Raw genomic sequence first — 16,885 nt, 5'->3', positions numbered from 1 at the left:
GGGAGTAGTCTAGAAAGATAGAGGGATGTCACAGAACAAGGGTCAGAGCTGCTGGGTGGGGCCGGGGTGGGGACCACCAGCTATAGCCAGGATAGACAGAGCTGGGGAGAAAGCTGTCTCCCAAGCTCTGTGTCTGAGTACACGGCTCCCTGGGTCTCTCTGTCACCTCTCAGTTCTCTCTCATCTCTCTTATGCTGTGTCTGCCTCTCCTTTCTCTCAGTCTCTCATCCTGTGTCTCTCTCTTTGTATGTTTTTCTCTCTCCCTACTTCCCAATCACTGTCTCTGAGTGTCTGTTTCTCTCCTCTCCTCTCTCCCTCCCTCGCTCCCTCCCCCATCCTTCTCCCTGTTGTATGTGACCCTGGGACCATCATCACCACCAAACAGGACAGTGTTCTCTGCATTCATTTGTTAACACCTGTTTCCCTCCAGTAGAAGGTGGGCTTCACAAAGGCAGAGATTTTTGTCTGTGTTATGTTCTGCCGCCTTCCCTGTGCCAGGAATAGGGCCTGATTCAATAAATTGATGTTGAATGCAGAATGGGTGAATCATCATTCTCACCAACATGATTCAGTGATATCTATAAAAACACTGATACTGGTTGTTACTGGTATAGCTACTGCCATGGAGTGCAAAATGATAACACCAGGAATCGGGCTAAGCAGTTACTTCTTTCAGCCTTACAAACCCTCCTGTGTAGGTGAGTCCTGTCATCGTACCCATTTTTCAGATGAGGAAAGGGAGGGAAGCAACTCACCCAGTATGAGCCCAGGCCTTGTCTGACTCCAAAGTCCAGAGGGTTTAGGCCTGGTGGTTAAGAATTCGGGATCTATCCCAATGATAGGTTAGAATGTCAGCTGTGGCCCTTAGCAGCCTTGACCTTTTAAAAGTGAAGTAAGTCAGTGAGAAAAAGACAAATACCAAATGATTTCATTTAGGTGGAATTTAAGAAACAGAATACGGTGTGGGGGGGGAGGGTCGGGGGAGACAGGTTCTTCAATACAGAGAAGGAACTGGGGGCTGCCAGAGGGGAGGTGAGTAGCGGGTAATGGGGAAAACAGGTGAGGGGGACTAAGAGCACACTTGTCGCCGGCGAGTACCGAGAAATGTACAGAAGTGTTGAATCATAGGGGCGCCTGGGTGGCTCAGTGGGTTAAAGCCTCTGCCTTGGGCTCAGATCATGATCCCAGGGCCGCGCATCGGGCTCTCTGCTCAGCGGGGAGCCTGATTCTCTCTCTCTCTCTCTCTCTCTCTCTGCCTGCTTGTGATCTCTGTCAAAAAAAAAAAAAGTGTTAAATCATTATACTATGCACCTGAAATTAATACAACACTGTGCTTATTACGCCTCCACAAAAAAGAAGAAACCACCCGCTAAATCCTGGGCGGTGTCTCGGTGGCGCAGGCGCAGAGGCAGCCCCCCCACCCTCGTTCCCCCGCCCCCGCAGGGCCGGTCTGGAGGTGAAGATCTGGGAACTTCCACGCGACTGCTCGTTCCGGCAGGCTGGGGTGCCTCGGGGTCTAGGCTGCAGCTTCCAGTCGGCGGCGGCGGACGAGGGAGAAGGAGCCCATCAAACCAGGGAGGAGGCTCGTCCCGTCCGGAGCGCGGAGCGGCGACCCGGCTGCGGGAGGAACCCAGTATGGTGCTGCCGCGACAGCTGCCGCCGTTACTGCTGTCGCTGCTGCCGCTGCTACTGCTGTCGCTACTCGGGGTGCCCACAGAAGCCCGTAAGTGACACTTCCCCCCCACCGCGGCGCGGCGGCCGCGGCTCCCCCTCTCCCCCCCGCACTGGCAGGATGGTGGGCCTCCCCCAGGGCTGGAGGAACAGAACGGGGCGGGACCCCAGCCTCCCAGAAAGCAGCCAGAATTCCTTACGGTAGAACCGTCGGTCAGTCTAGGAAAGCCGAGAATGAATGACTCATGCCCGGACACCTCACATCCCGCTCCTGCTCACGGTGGCCAGACCCCAGAGGCCGGGCCCACTGACCTCATCAGAGAATGCTTGATGGGGAGGGGGGGAGGTTAGAAGAGGGCAGGAGCACATAACCTCTTCCCCCTTCTGACCCCAAATGTATGGCTCTAAGTCATGGCCATTCATTTATCCATGCAGCTGGGCATTTCATCCCACCACATTCACCAAGTGTCTCACAATGTTCCAGGCCCTGGGGATATAGCTCTAAAGTCAGATGGCCCCAGTTTCAAAAGAGCTTTTGGCATTTAATACCTGTGTGAGCTCAGGAGAGTTTCAGGGAAACTAAAACTGTTTCCCTAAAAAGTGTTTCCCTAAAAAGTGTTGGGGATGGGGGGATGGAGAGTCTACCTACCTTCTAAGACTCTTTCTTGGGTGGATGCCGATCAAAGTTGGATACACTGGGTAAGAACAATAATGACATGGTAATTTAGATGAACAATATTAATTCTGAACGCAGACTTGGGGAAGCCACAGTTGGTCATCTCAGCATTTCCCAAAAGGTGATTCCCAGAACTCTGGGCACTTCTCCAGAAAAGAGGGGCCCAAGGCTCGAGGACGTCACAGAGAGCCACCAACCCAAACCTCCTAAGGAGATTCCCAATATGAGCCCCACTGTGGCCTCCATTCGGAGAAGGGAAGCAACTTGCCCAAGGCACCAGCAAGAAGTAGCAGGTCCAATGAGTGAACCAAAATAGTGGACGGAGCCCCCCTCTACCAGGACGGGAGAGCCTGGTGCCCAGGAGCAGGGGCGCAGGATAGACCTAGGCAAGTGGCTTGACCTTCGGAGGTACACCTGACCTCTCCGTCCAGTGAGGATGAAAATACGAGTGCATATCTCACCGGGTCGTGGAGAGGGTTGGGGGAGGCCACTTGTAAGGAAACAGCTTGGTGTCCCGCACAGAGGAGGCACTTGAGTGTGGTCGTTACGCTTCACCCAATGTCGTCTTCATGGCAACCTTGCCAGGGACGAGACCTGCCATCGGGTGGACGAAAGCCCCAGAGAAGGAGACCCGCGTGCCCAGAGCCACACAGCACATCAGTGGCACAGCCGGCACTCAGACCCACGTTAGCAGGCTCCCCACTCTCCAGTTGCCTGTGTCCAAACCGTGCCCTCCTCCACACAGCACGCTCTAGGCACCCGTCTGCTACTTCCCAGCTTCCTTTTCCTCATAACACAATAATTACAATATTCTCCTTGGCAGAGTTGTTGGCACATGCTAATCCCTCTGGGTAGATTTCATTGCCTTGTCCACCCAGCAACCACGATATGATTATATCATGCTCTAACCACCCCCAGTTTACAGATGACAAAACTGAGATTCAGAGAAGTGACACCACCCACGCATAGTCTCACAGCTGCTGCTGCTGCTAGCTGTACCAGAATTCAAAACCCTTACCTCCTTCCCACCTCCTCCATTCTCTTTATTATTACTAGTAAGAATGGACAGCATTGTGTTTATTACTAGCAGTATGTGCCAAGACATATTGAGGACCTACTATGTGCTGAGGCCTGAGCCTGAAAGATTTTAATATGGAGCCTGGTGGGTTAGAGGTCAGGACTCCTGAGCGCAGACCGCAGGGTTCAAATCCCCCTTCGGCCGTTTACCTTCTCTGTGGCCTGGAGGAAACGATTCTGTGCCTTGGTTTCCCCATCTGTAAAGTGAGGGTGATGGTAGTGTTTGCTTCAAGGAGCTGTTTAAGGGCTAAACCCCGAGAGATGCGTGAAGCACTGAGAACAGCCTGTGCGTGGTAACTGCTATTAGTCCCACATTACAAACTAGGAAAAAGAATCAGAGCAGTTAGGTAACCTGCCTGAAGCCTCACAGCAGAGATCGGAAGGGATCCAAAATCCTTGGGTTATAATTGCCTTCCTTCTTGTGCCAGAATCCCCTACAAACCTTCTCCCAATTGGGGCCCATGCATAGCAATAATAATAATAATATCATATTTCATGGATTCTAGGACTTAGATATGCTGGGCCTTTTCCCACCCCTCAGTCAGAGTTCCTGTAAATGACAGCGTCACAGTGGCATTGATGACAGTGAGCTGATGGAAACGCCCTGGAACTAGATAATGGTGGTAGTTACATGCACAGCTCAATGCCACGAACTGTGCACTTTAAAATGGTTTAAATGGCAGATTTAAGTTTTCAACCTCATTACGGACCACAATTTAAAGCGTCGATGGGGAAATACGGTAATCACAGCCCCGCAAGGCTGCTCGGACGCAGACAGAGGGCAGCAGACCCAGTCCAGCCCGGGAAGGGGTGAGTGGCCTCCTGGGCGCCCCTCGGCATCCCGACCTCGGACGCCCGGGTCTGACCCGCCCGCGTTTGCCCCGCAGGGACTGGGACGGTCGGCGTGCTGGCGCCCCGGGATGTGAGCGGCCTCCTGGGCAACACGGTGGAGCTGTCCTGCAAATTGCCGCCGCTGGAGCACGAAGTGCACGTGACGCAGGTGACGTGGACGCGGCAGGACGTGGCGGGGAACGAGCTCAACGTGGCGGTCTTCCACCCCATACAGGGCGCCAGCTTCCCCGAGCCTGGCCGGTTGGAATTTGTGGCCGCCAGGCCGGGCCTGGAGCTGCGGGACGGGTCGCTGGCCCTGCGGGGGTTGCGCGCCCAAGATGAAGCCAACTACACCTGCCGCTTCGCCACGTTCCCCGAGGGCAGCAGGAGCGCACGCACTTGGCTCCACGTGCTCGGTGAGGGGGGGGCGGGAGGCGGGTGCGGGGTGGGGGGGAGGGTGGGGAGCCTGGGGTGGGGGAGGCTGGGGGGTGGCGCAAGGATGGAGCGCCGAGATTTTGTGGGGACCAAAGGAGGAGATGGGGCAATGATGGGGAGGTAGAGATAGATGTAGGCTAGGAAGAGAGGTGGGATCCTGGAGAGTAAGGTTAAGCTCTTGCAGACTGAGGGCAGAGCATGGGGGTGGTGGATAAGAAGGGGGGACAAGTAGAGTCCTGGCCGGGGCCTGGGAAGCCTGGAGGCCAGGGTTTGCCTCCCAGTTGGCTACCACCAGCTTGGCAAACGCCTTCATCTCAGACTCTCCTTTCCTCGCCTGTAAGGTATGGTTAGTTACAAGTGTGCTGTCCTCAGAAAGCTGTCCCTAGGGTCTCGGGAGTTTATCCAGCTGAAGCTTAGAACAGAGGCCCCTGTGAGCTCCTGATGGCTGTCAATCATTGTTACTCCCTTTGGTGAGGAAGGGAGAGTTGAAATACACAGACAGGAAGGAGGGCCATTCTGACACCCAGGAGAAGAGGCTTTCCCCACCATGGACCCAGATCCCCCCAGGCATTGTCATGTTCTCAAGGTTGCAGAACATTTCCTCTTGAAACTGAGTAAGTCCCTAGCCTCTGGGAAGGAGAGATCACCTAAGGATTAGTAAGGGCTGATGCGTACTTAGAGGATTAGTAAGAGCTGATGTGTACTTATAGGGAGTTACCTGTGCTGGGAAGGGATCCAGGCCCTTACAAGATGACTCCTGCACCGTTAAGTCCTTGCAACGGTGCCCACAGCGCCCAGCCAAAGGCAGCACTTTCAGCAAATCTGGGACTTCAGGTCTTCGGGTTGAGAGTAACCCAGAACCAGTGAGCATCTGGGGCCAGGGCCAGGGGCAGGGGCCTGGCTCCCGGCATCTAGCGGCTGCTTGCCAGGCAGCCTGGGCTGGATTCCAAGAATGCTGTACTGAGTTTCCTGTTAGCAGGGACTTTGCTGGGGAGCGGGGGACATGAAGGATGGCAGCTCGTGGTGGCTTCAAAGCTGTTCTGGTGGATTTCAGTGGCAAACATCACACTGAAGGTGCAGCTGTCCCGGGCGCACAGGACACTCTAAAAGGTTATGTGGCACTTCCATCATGGTTAGGTGTGTGATGAGTACCAGCCAAGAGAGGAAGCAAGACCTGTTGGAAAGGTGCGAAAAAATTGAGGTTTGAGATAACATCTCCTCTGGCTGCCGCCAGAAATTTAGTAGAGCAGAGGCAGACCTGCGTGGCTCAGGTCATGATCTCAGGGTCATGAGATCGAACCCCGTGTCAGGCCCCACGCTTGGCACAGAAACTTCTCGGGATTCTCTCTTTCTCTCTGTCCTGTCCCACCCCTGCACAAGACCTCACTCATGCTCTCTCTCTCTCAAAAAAAAGAAATAATTTAGTAGACCAGAAACAAGTTGGACCTATGCTACTAGACGATTGGGCACTACACCCGATTCCAAAAGACACAAATGAGTCATATTAACCCTGTGGTCATAGGGTTGGCATCAGAACATTTTCATTATCAAATTCTGCAGGGAACTTTCTGGTGACTCCCAGATGGGGCACCTCTGATAGCACTCTACCAAGCCAGGGGCACTGGCCATGAACCTGGGGAGGTCATGGTGATAGGTGGGGCTCAGAACGCCAGCATGCTGGTACCTTAGTAACAACTGGGAAATATCAAGCAGCCCATGAAGAAAAAACTTAATCTACCTCCTTTACTTTGGAGAGCTTCCCTCGGATTGTAGGCCACATTCTGCAGCATCTACTGTGATCCCTTAGGTGAACCAGAGGCAACTGGAAACACAGCTTTTCATGTCTGCAATGAATCCCTCCCCAACTCCACACCAAAGTAGATAGACCCAAACCAATCTTCCTCTACTCTATGTTAATCAGAAAGAAAGGTGTCAAATTGCAGCAGCCCCTAAACCTTGCTTACATCTTTTTTTTTTAAGGCTTTATTTATTTATTTGACAGACAGAGATTACAAATAGGCAGAGAGGCAGGCAGAGAGAGGAGGAAGCAGACTCCCTGCTGAGCAGAGAGCCTGATGTGGGGCTTGATCCCAGGACCCTGAGATCCTGACCGAGCCAAAGGCAGAGGCTTAACCCACTGAGCCACCCAGGTGCCCCTTGCTTACGTCTTTTATTTTATTTTTGTAAGAGATAATGAGACCCAAAGAAAGGGAAGGGTGAGATTTCATGCTATGCTTTCACATTCATCAGTGAGGCAGGGCTGGGAGGGGGCCTCCCCACCAGGAAATCAAGTTGTCTGCTACCTCCTCGCTGGTACCCTGGGAGTGAGGAGTGTTCCAATTGTGGATAAAATTGAAGGGCATTTTGCAAATTATAAAATAATGCATTTTTGAAAAACACATTTGGCTCTAGTTTTAAGACTGAGTTCCCCTGTGAAATCCATCAGACGTGCCAAGTGAAGCACAAATTGGGAAAAGCAAAATAAATCGAACTTGAGCCCAAGCAATAGAGGGAATTTGCTTGAACAGAAGTGGACAACTGGATTGTCTAGTAGATTATTCCCAGCACCTGTGATTTCCTTTTCTCTTCATTAGTCAGAGATGACTAATTTAAATTTAGAAGCTGATTTTAACTTAAAATTTCCATGAATAAACTATTCATTGCAGATGCCTATTACGCTATGTAACCATTGTTTTGGAAATCTTGTGTAAAATTAAAACTACCAGTATTTTACCAAAAAAAAGAAGACAAAAAACCCACAACCAGTGAGTCAAATTTAAGAGAAATCTCCAGTCCATAATAACACTACAGTAACAAGTAATAATGAGGAAGGAACGAAGCGGAGCCCCAGGTTTGGGAATTACCAGAATAATGAAGAGATGGTCACACGAGGGGTTTGGAGTGGAAGCCCAGCTCTGTCCCGTAGAACTGTGTGACCTCAAGCCTGTCTTCCCCTCTCAACCTCCACAGAACTGCTCAGCCCTCCCCTCCTCCATGAAGCCCTCCTTCACCACTCTCCCAACATTGAGACACCCCTTCTGGCGCCCCCATCCCAGCTTTGCCCATTCTGGGTTGCCGCTCTCTGGGGAAGAGAGAGCGTATACCTGTATACCTGCTAAAGGCAGGGCTGGGGGCTGCCTCGGGCATTGCTGGGTCCCCAACATCGCCCACCCTCCAGCCAGACACTGTATTCCATTCCCAATAATAACAGCAGCATTTCCTGAGCATGTATTATGCACTAGGTACCATCTTGGGAGCTTTACCTGCATGTTCTCATTGCCTGTGATCCTGTCCTTATCTCCCATTGACAAAGAAACTGAGCACAGACATGCCCATAGCTACCCAACAGCTTGGGGACGGAGCTAGGATTTGAACCTGGACCTCCAGTGCACTCACCTCGCTGCCCCCTTCCGCTGGTGTGCTGTTTGCTGAAAGACCGCAGGCGAGGACTGACCAGTCCTTTTTGCTCTTGTCTGCAGCCCAGCCAGAGAACAAGGCCGAGGCTGAGGAGGTCCCGCTCAGCCCGCTCGGCCCAGAGCCTGTGCCTGTGGCCCGCTGCGTCTCCAGTGAGGGCCGCCCGCCCGCCCAGGTCTCCTGGTCACACCTGGATGGGAAGACCAATGAGAGCCTGGTGCCAGGACAGCAGCCTGGCACATACACCGTCACCAGCTTCTTAATCGCAATACCCTCAAGCCAGACAGATGGCAAGCCTGTCACCTGCAGAGTGGAGCACGAGAGCTTCAAGGAGCCCGTCCTGCTGTCCGTGACTCTCAATGTGCCTTGTGAGTGCGCCCAGATGTGAGCAAGGACAAGGACCACTGTCCTGCTGTCTCCACCCCTACCCCCACATTGTCTACTGGGGCCCGTGGGGACTTTGAAAATCTTCCCTGTCGATGATATTTGGGGCGGATAAACAGCATCGGAGGCAGGGTCATCCAGGATTCTTCCCAGCAGGACTTGTCAGAGCCTTGAATGTGCTCCTGTATGTGATGGGTGTCCAAGAGGCCTTTTCTCCCAGGACAGCCATGCCATGCCAGGACTTGGCTACCCAGGAAAACGACTAGAGAGAAACAGATCCCCAAAAGCCTTCTCAGCACCCCGCTACCTCCCACCCTGCCGAGGACTTCTGGCCTTCCCTGCTCTGAGGGAATCCATTACCCAAGACTCCTCACGGCCCTCTCTGTCTTGGGCTGTTCCTGAAACCCACTGAAGCCTTTTCTCGTTATGACATGCTCCCACATATCTTTAGGCCCCTCTGAAGGGTCCCTATCTTTGAGCCTGTGTGTCTGTTTCCCTCAGACCCCCCAGAGGTCTCTATCTCCGGCTTTGATGACAACTGGTACCTCGGCCGCAGGGAGGTCGCTCTGAGCTGTGACGTCCGCAGCAAACCGGAGCCCACGGGCTATGACTGGAGCACGTGAGTCCTGGGTGGACCTGGGCCGACCTGGGCCCCTGGGTCCTGGGTCTGAGGGAGTCAGGTCCTGAGTTTGAGGGAGGAGGGGCTGGGGGTAGGACTCCTGGGTCTGAGGGAGGAGAGGGCTGGGGGCCTGGATTCCTGAGTCTGAGGGAGGAGGAGGCTGGGGGCCTGGACCACTGAGTCTCAGGGGAGACTGGTACAAGAAAGTGAAAAGAGAGAAGTGGAATCTAGGCCACAGTAGGATTTATGTCTCATATGCACAGTTTATGAGGCGGTTTAGGGCAGGTTCACCATTATACCTGCTCTTTTCGGCTGTCTGCTGTGTGCCAGTGGTCACATATGACCACTGTGACCCTCAGTGTGACCCATGTGACCCCCACACCCCAGGCACAGGCAGCACCGTCACCGTGCCTGGGGTTAAAGATGAGTCGGGCCCCAGTAGGTGCCGTCACCTGCCTGGGTCCCAGGGCCACAAGGGTGCAGAAGTGGCTCCACACTGATCCTCCTAACATCTGGGTTTGGCCACCTCTGCGGTCGCCTCATGTAACCCACCCAGTCACTTCTGGTGGAGTGGGTGCCATCCCCACTGTCTCGACGAGGAAGCTCAGAGCACTCTGATTCCCTCAAGTTCAGACCAAGGCTAGGATGCAGAGCGGGGAAAGAAAAAGGCAAAGGGATCGATTGTTTTACAAGCTCCTTATCGGGCCCTTGTTCTTATTATAAATAACTTACTGCCGTTGTAGAAACCGGATTGTAGACAATCCGTTTATGAGCAAAAAGAAGATCTGTAGGCAAGTGTCCAGAAATATACACCATTACCCTTTGTTACACAGCCCACCTGCCTTTTGTTCTCTACCTTTCTCAGCAAAAACTGTGCCACGGGCACCTTTTTGAAACTTTCCCTCTGTCTCATCGCCTTCCCGCATGACCCCATGTAGATCCCCGTCACCATGTCACCCAGCGTTTCATCAGACCAATCTGTAGACGTTCAGAAAAGACGTACGACTTTCCCAACAAGCACTCAGGAACCCACACGGTGCATTCTCCTGCTTTGCCCAATCGCGTCCATCAGTCTGTCCCCTTTCCCCATCCATCCGTCTTCTACCTGTTAGGCATGTCAGAGCCCCCACAGCGTCCTTTTCAGTGCTGCTGGGACCCCATTCCATCCAATGCACATGCCATCAATTATTTAACCAACCTTGGACGGGGCTCACATCCCAGCTTGCAACCCTGCAGATGCCACGGGAGTGCCCATCCCCCACCAGCCCACCTCTGTGGATAGCCACTGCTACGTCTCTACGGTCAGTCAAGGGAATCATGGTCAAAGGTTTTCCAGTGGTGAAGGCAGACGCCTCTCCCATCCTGCTTCAAAGCACCGTGATCCAGGCCCGTGAGCCATGGGGCTGGGTTACCGTCCAGGTTATGCCGGATGCCCAGAAACCCATGCTTGCGTCTTCTCTGTCCACTAAACTGAAGCGTGTTGACTGCTTGCTCTGTGCCAGATCATATGGGCCAGCGTGTCTTGATAAATGAAACAGACCAAATTCTCTCCCCTCCTGGTGCTTCCAGTCTAGTGGGGGAGGAAAACAATAGACAAAATAATGCTGTGAAGTTGGTAGTGCATCAGATGGGGATAAAGGCTGAGTTAGAGATAAAGCAGAGGTGGGGGGGGCGTTGCAGTTTAAATCAGGGTGGGGGCAAGAAAGGTCTTGCTAGGGTGACGTCTGAACAGAGGACTGAAGGAAAGGAGGATGAGCTGGACACATACCCAGAAGAGCATTCCAGGCAGAGGGAACAGCGTGCAAAGACCCTGAGGTGAGGGTATTCAAAGACCACAAGGAGGCCACTATGGACATAGAGCAGAGGGGAGAGTCATAGACAGTGTGGTCGGTGGTGGTCTGCAGCCAGCCTGTGGGGACTGTGGCTGTGTGGACACTTTGGGTTTATGCTGAGTGAGGTGGGAGCCACAGGAGGGCTCTGAACAGTAAGGGAGGTGAACAAGTTCGTTCTAACCAGATCTCTCCGGCCGCTGCATGCGGGGCAGAGTGTGGTGGGCATGGGGGGGAGGCAGGGAGTCCTGGGAGAAGGTGGCCACGGCAGCCCAGGAGCAGAGAGATCAGCCCCGGGTGGTGGCCAAGGAGGCCTGTGGCGTGGTCAGAGTCTGGAGAGGTGTTTCAGATGGGGCGGACGGCACCTGCTGCTAGGAGGGTTGTGGGTATGAGAGGAAGAGTCGGGAGATTCCAGGGTTGCTCTCAACTGAGATCAGAGACGTCATGAGTATGCAGTGAGAGCTCACACCTGCCGCTTCCTCCCGCCTCGGTCTTTCCCAGGACCAACGGGACCCTGCCGCCCTCTGCTGTGGCGCAGGGCTCACAGCTCCTGATCCAGACCGTGGATGAGTCCATCAACACGACTTTCATCTGCCAAGTCACCAATGCCCTAGGGACTGGCCAGGCAGAACTGCCCATCCTGGTCAGAGGTGAGGAGCCCCTTGGGTGGCAAGAATAGAGGGACCGAAGGAGGAGGTCACAGCAGGATCCTCTCTGACGGAGGAGTTTGGAGGTGATTCCTGGTTAAGGGAATCGTCAGACGCAAGAATGCTTTCTGATTCCCATCCTTCCCCTAACACCCCTCATGAAAGGACCAATTGAGTCATCTTTAGTCTCATTAACTCACCATCTGTACCACTGGAACCACTGTGCAGCCTCCCGGATACACCCCGTCTGCAAACCCAGGGTTGGGTAGCTGTGTGAGGCTTGTCCCCAGGACTCAGAAAGGCCTTTCCAAGCATGTGAAGCAGGAGTCTCTATCAGTTGCAAGTGATAGAAGCACAACTCTAAATAGCCTAAGCAAAAATGGGACTTTACTGAAAATGCACCTTCAGGTATGGTTGGATCCAGATGCTCAAACTGTAAAACCCAGGAACTTTCCTTTACATCTCTTGTCTCTGCTTTTCTCTGTGTTCTCAGGGACATGAGATGTTCCTCAGCAGCTACAGCCGCCTGTCTCCCCTGTCTAGTAGTCCCAGTTGAAAGAATACACCACTTTCAGTAGCTCTAGCCAAAGTCCCAGGGTTGACTGTCGTGGGCTTAGCTGGGGTCCCAGCAGCCCCGTGAATCTATCCCAACAGCCAAGGAGAATGGAATGCTCTGATCAGCCAGGCCTGGGTCAAAGTCCTGTCCTAGGAACCAGGGGGTGGAGTCAAGTCCACCTGAGACATGACCGGGAGAGGCCGGGCGGTAGCTTCCCTAAAGGACGAGGAATCATGTTTTAGGGGCACGTGAAGACCCCAGGAGCCCCTGAACTTAACCCTGCTTACTTCTTCTCTTCCAGAAGGACCTCCCAACCAGGCACCACAACAAGGCTTGTCCCCTCTGGGCATCGCTTCCCTGACAGTGGTAGGAGTCTTAGTCGTTCTGGTCCTGCTGGCCTTCCTGATTCGTCTCTGCCTGTCCAGACGCTCCCGTGAGTCCCTCCTCTTTGGCATATCTCCTGCCTGTCAGCTTAGAATGAGCATCCCCACAGCTGCCATGCTTGGCTACCTACTATGATCTAGACTCATCCCCAAGTACGGCAGCCTCAGACTGAACCCTCAGTACCATGAGCTTCCCCTATTTGACACAGGAGGACATTAAGTTTTGGAAAATCCTGCTCACTGGATTATTGCAAACCTCTGGGGAGGAGGGGCCGTAGCTGGCACCCTGATCCCAGCTCTTAAGGGCCTGATCCTCTTGACTAAAGGGCTCCGCATAGGCTGTTCCCCTGCCTACAACACCCTTTCCACGGCTCTTTCGGGTAATGTCCTTTGGCTTCATCAGTAGAGCTGAAGAAGAGCTGTTTTGCTGAGCACTTTCCGAGTGCTGAGTACTGAGCCCCACTCTATGGATGAGGAAATGTTTGCTTGCAGAGAGGAGGTCTGCCAACGGGCTCGCAGCCCGAAAGTCAGGAGGAGAGAGCATTTCTGCTGACGACAAAGCTTCTTCCCTCAACCCCTAAACAAAATTGCCTCCTCACATCCCAGCTGAAGGCCTCCTCCTCCAGGAAGCCCTCCCTGATCTCCCAGAATGAGCCAAACACCTGCTCTGGACTTCCCCCCCAACCCCCACCCAAGGCCTTGCCCCCTCGGGAACGCGCCACTGCGTGGAGACTCATCTATCTCTACAGCGAACTATGATCCCCAGGAGGGCAGAGCTAGAACTGCCATGGCCACAGCTGTGTCCCCAGCCCTGCCTGCCCCTGCGCCAGGCACACAGGAGGCGCTTGAGGAAGGGTTTGCCAAGCATGGCATCTCCGGAGCCGGACTGCCTGTGTCTGCGCCCTCAGCCTACTGCTTTTTTTTTTAGTATTTTATTTATTTGACAGAGAGAAATCACAACTAGGCAGAGAGGCAGGAGGAAGCAGGCTCCCTGCGGATCATGACCTGAGCCGAAGGCAGAGACCCTAACCCACTGAGCCACCAGGCGTCCCCAGTCTACTGCTTTATTCTTCGTGTCATCAAGGGCAAATGACCTACTCTCTGGGATTCAGTTTCCTTCTCCATGGGAGTAACCACCCCTGATCATACGGGTGAAGCACTCAGGGCAGCATTTGGCACATTGTAAGCAACACGCCAGGCGCATGCAGGCTCTGAGTCCGGTTGTCGCCAGTATCAGTGGTTAATCCGAGCTCCATGAGAGTAGGGATTGGGGCTGTTTTGCTCACGGCTGTATCTCCGGCACCTAGAAGGCCCCTGGCACAAAGTAGACATTTCTTATTTGCTGAATAAATCCCTGTGTGATGGTTGAGGAAACTGAGGCACAGAGCGTCAATTGGCTTAGGTCACACAACTCCTAAAGGGCAGAACTGGGATGTGAAACCTTCTCTCAGGTTCCAGAACCCATGGCAAATAAATATTTATTTATGCTTAATAACTGCTGGGCTATTATTAATAACTGGATAGCTGGATGGGGCACATACCCCAGTCCTGTTTTACGCAAAACCACTGCAGGGAGTGGCTTCCCCATGTCAGCAGCAGAGCTGGGGCTGAGAATGCAAGGGGCTCCGCCACCCACTAGCGTCCTCTCGCCATGCTGTCCGGTACTGTCATTCATTCCCGAAACTTCTCCTTCTCTTTCCCTAGGTCGGGACCAACACCGCTCCTCGGCAAATGGCGTAAGTGTGGCGGTGGGGCTGAGGAGGGTGTGGGGCTCTGCACGAACCACAGACTAATTATGTGGACATTCCCAAGGAGGGGACAGGCATCTCTGGGGACCTGTAGCATTTAACCAAATGCCAACATGGTGTCAGGAGCCAGGTCCTGGATTTTCTCTCCAGATGCCTCGATGCCGTGGTTCCCAACCCCTCCTGCCAGGTAGACTCCCCTGAAAAGTTTGCTTAAAGTGCAGGTTCCCGGGCCATGCCCCCTGAGCATCTGGTCTGGTGGGTCTGTGCTGGGGCCTGAGGATCTGCATTTCCGTAGGTGCCCCTTCCCTCCCCACTCATGACCACACCTTAAGAACTGCCGCCCCAATCACTTCTTGGCGTTTTGGCTAAGCTCAACTGAGGAAGCGCCGCCCTGACTTCCAGGGAGAGGGGAGGGAACAGGCCCGCAGCTCTTTGCACACTGGGCTCCAGTGGGCAGATTCTGTTTGGAAGGGCCCTGAGGCTAACATTTTAATATCTGCCTTCTAGCATGTCTCCTATACGGTTGTGGACGTCAGTGTCAGCTTTTCCGAGGATCCACCTAAAGAGAACACAAAGTGACAGCATCAGGACTGCTGGAGAGAGAGACTGGGCCAGGCGAAGGCATGGACCTTGCAGCTGGACCCTGGCCCCAGGGGATGAGGCTCCCTCTAAAGAGACGGGCCACCGTTCTCATGCCAGACCTCAAGAATGTCCCATCCGCCCTGCACTGCAGTGGCAGGTGCAAGTTCAAGTGCCCCCACGACCCCTCTCAGGTGCATTCATTCACTGGAAGGAATCACAGCACTCAGGAAAGCCGGTAAGCCGGTGCACTTACGGTTACAGTTTATTACAATGAAGGGATGAGGTTAGCAGTCACGTGAGAAGCCGCATGGGGCACTGTCCGGGAGGGACCCTACACCAGCTCTCAGTTGCACGGACAGCACTGAATTCTCCCAGCAATGATGTGTGACAACACACAGAGTCTCACCAACCAAAGACGCTCACCTGAGCCTCGTTTTCCAGGGTTTTTATCCGGGGTACATCATTGCAGATGTGGCTGACCAGCCATGGAGATGACCTTAGTCTCCAGCACCTCCACAGGTCAGGGTCCCCGCTATGAATCACACTGTTAGCATAGACTCTCTGGTGCCGCCCACAGCCCCAGGCAGAATAAGACTCCCATCAGCCAAAACACTCTGAGGGCTTAGGGCCCTGGAGCCAGGGGCAAAGAGCCAATCTCTCTTTGGGCAAGATTAACCCTTTCCTGCTTTGTGGAGCCACACAGACTATTCCAACTGCCAGATAATTTTTATAAGAATTTGACCTCTGGCCTTGAGCTTCTAAATCTCTGTATCCGTGGCATCCCTTGGTTACAAGAAAGAGCTGCCAACCTTTGTCCAGAAGAGAACCCAAGTCTGGAGTTCAGCTGCTTAGCGCTGTTCGAGGAGCAGGAACAATGGCAGACATGAACTTGAAGGATGAGAGATCCTAGCACCTTTTGCCAAGACTCAGGCCATGGGAGATCATCTGTAGCCAGCATGCTGGGCTGGACAGGAACCCGGGGAACGGGAGCTAGTCATCCACCAAGGAAAGCAAAGTGTGAAAAACAAGAAGGAAAAGGTCCTGGCGGAGCAGAAGCTTCAAGACACAAGACAGCCCTCAGACCAGGAAGGATACATCCCAAGGTCCCAGAGGCAGAGATGCTCAGATGCAACAGGCCTGTTTCCTATTTTATAACAGATGCTGATCTTGGGAGCAGGATCCAGAATTCCTCTTACAATGAGACCTGTCTGTTGGGGAAGTACTTGGCAGGATGTAAGGCCGTGGTCCAGGGTGCTAAACCAGAGAGTGAGGCATGAGCTTCTGTGCAAGAGAAAACAAGTTCTTAGGGTCTTCTCTGGATGGAGAGGAGAGTGTGAATAGAGAAGAATGGGCGGAGTGAGGGGCAAGGGCGTGGCAAGGCCCATAGGGCTCCACAATGTCAGGGAGATGTTGCTGCTACATAAACCCCTGTCCATCCCCAGCTCCAATATTAAAGTTAATTTATTACATCTGGAGTGGCTGTGTGCAAGGGAGGTCTTTTTGTAGGAATTGGGGAGGGGCTGCATTTTGTGTGGACTTTCAGCATGTGGGACAGAACCAGAGGTGTGGGAGCAAGATCCTGAATCAAGGAAGTGTCTGGGTGACTCAGTCGGTTAAGCATCTGACTCTCGATCTCTGCTCAGGTCTTGATCTCAGGATCATGAGTTCAAGCCCCATGCTGGGCTCCACGGTGGGCATGGAGTCCACTTAGAAAAAGGCAAAAAAAAAAAAAAAAAAAAAAAAAAACTACAGGGACATGAGCCCCCAGGATTCTCAGACACCCTGGGGAAAGTTCTTCTTATTTATCTCTCTCTCTCTTTAATATTTTTAACTAGGTCCTATGTAAACACCCAAACCAAAACTTATAAAAAGCAAGGGGGGTCTACTTTGAGTTAATTTGCACATAGAGAATAAGGTGAGGGTCCAACTTCACGCTTTTGCTTACAGATATCCAGTTTTGCACAACCTTGTGACTGAGATTAATGCCACAAAACTATACACTTAAAAATGCCGAAAATGGTCAATTTTGTCAT

The 16,885-nt window shown here is 53.2% G+C and overlaps 1 protein-coding gene across 2 annotated transcripts; it reads left to right on the top strand.

The window, feature by feature from the left end:
• The first annotated feature begins 672 nt into the window (after positions 1 to 672).
• On the top strand, positions 673 to 16,327 carry PVR (PVR cell adhesion molecule). 2 transcript variants are annotated; one of them, XM_044257162.1, is made up of 9 exons: positions 673 to 698; positions 1,444 to 1,723; positions 4,312 to 4,671; positions 8,170 to 8,472; positions 8,990 to 9,107; positions 11,438 to 11,586; positions 12,441 to 12,572; positions 14,227 to 14,258; positions 14,778 to 16,327. In XM_044257162.1, the coding sequence occupies exons 2-9, from the start codon at positions 1,636 to 1,638 to the stop codon at positions 14,847 to 14,849; spliced, it is 1,254 nt and encodes a 417-aa protein (XP_044113097.1). In that variant the 5' UTR covers positions 673 to 698; positions 1,444 to 1,635; the 3' UTR covers positions 14,850 to 16,327. The 2 variants fall into 2 exon arrangements, with proteins under 2 accessions (XP_044113097.1, XP_044113096.1); XM_044257161.1 differs by lacking the exon at positions 673 to 698 and having other exon boundaries at positions 1,260 to 1,723.
• Positions 16,328 to 16,885: the final 558 nt, after the last annotated feature.

This window comes from Neovison vison, chromosome 7, assembly GCF_020171115.1.
Source record: "Neovison vison isolate M4711 chromosome 7, ASM_NN_V1, whole genome shotgun sequence".
In the NCBI taxonomy this organism is placed as follows: Eukaryota; Metazoa; Chordata; class Mammalia; order Carnivora; family Mustelidae; genus Neogale; species Neogale vison.
The sequence above is the reverse complement of the archived record's forward strand: the minus strand, read 5'-3'. Positions and strand labels throughout refer to the sequence as shown.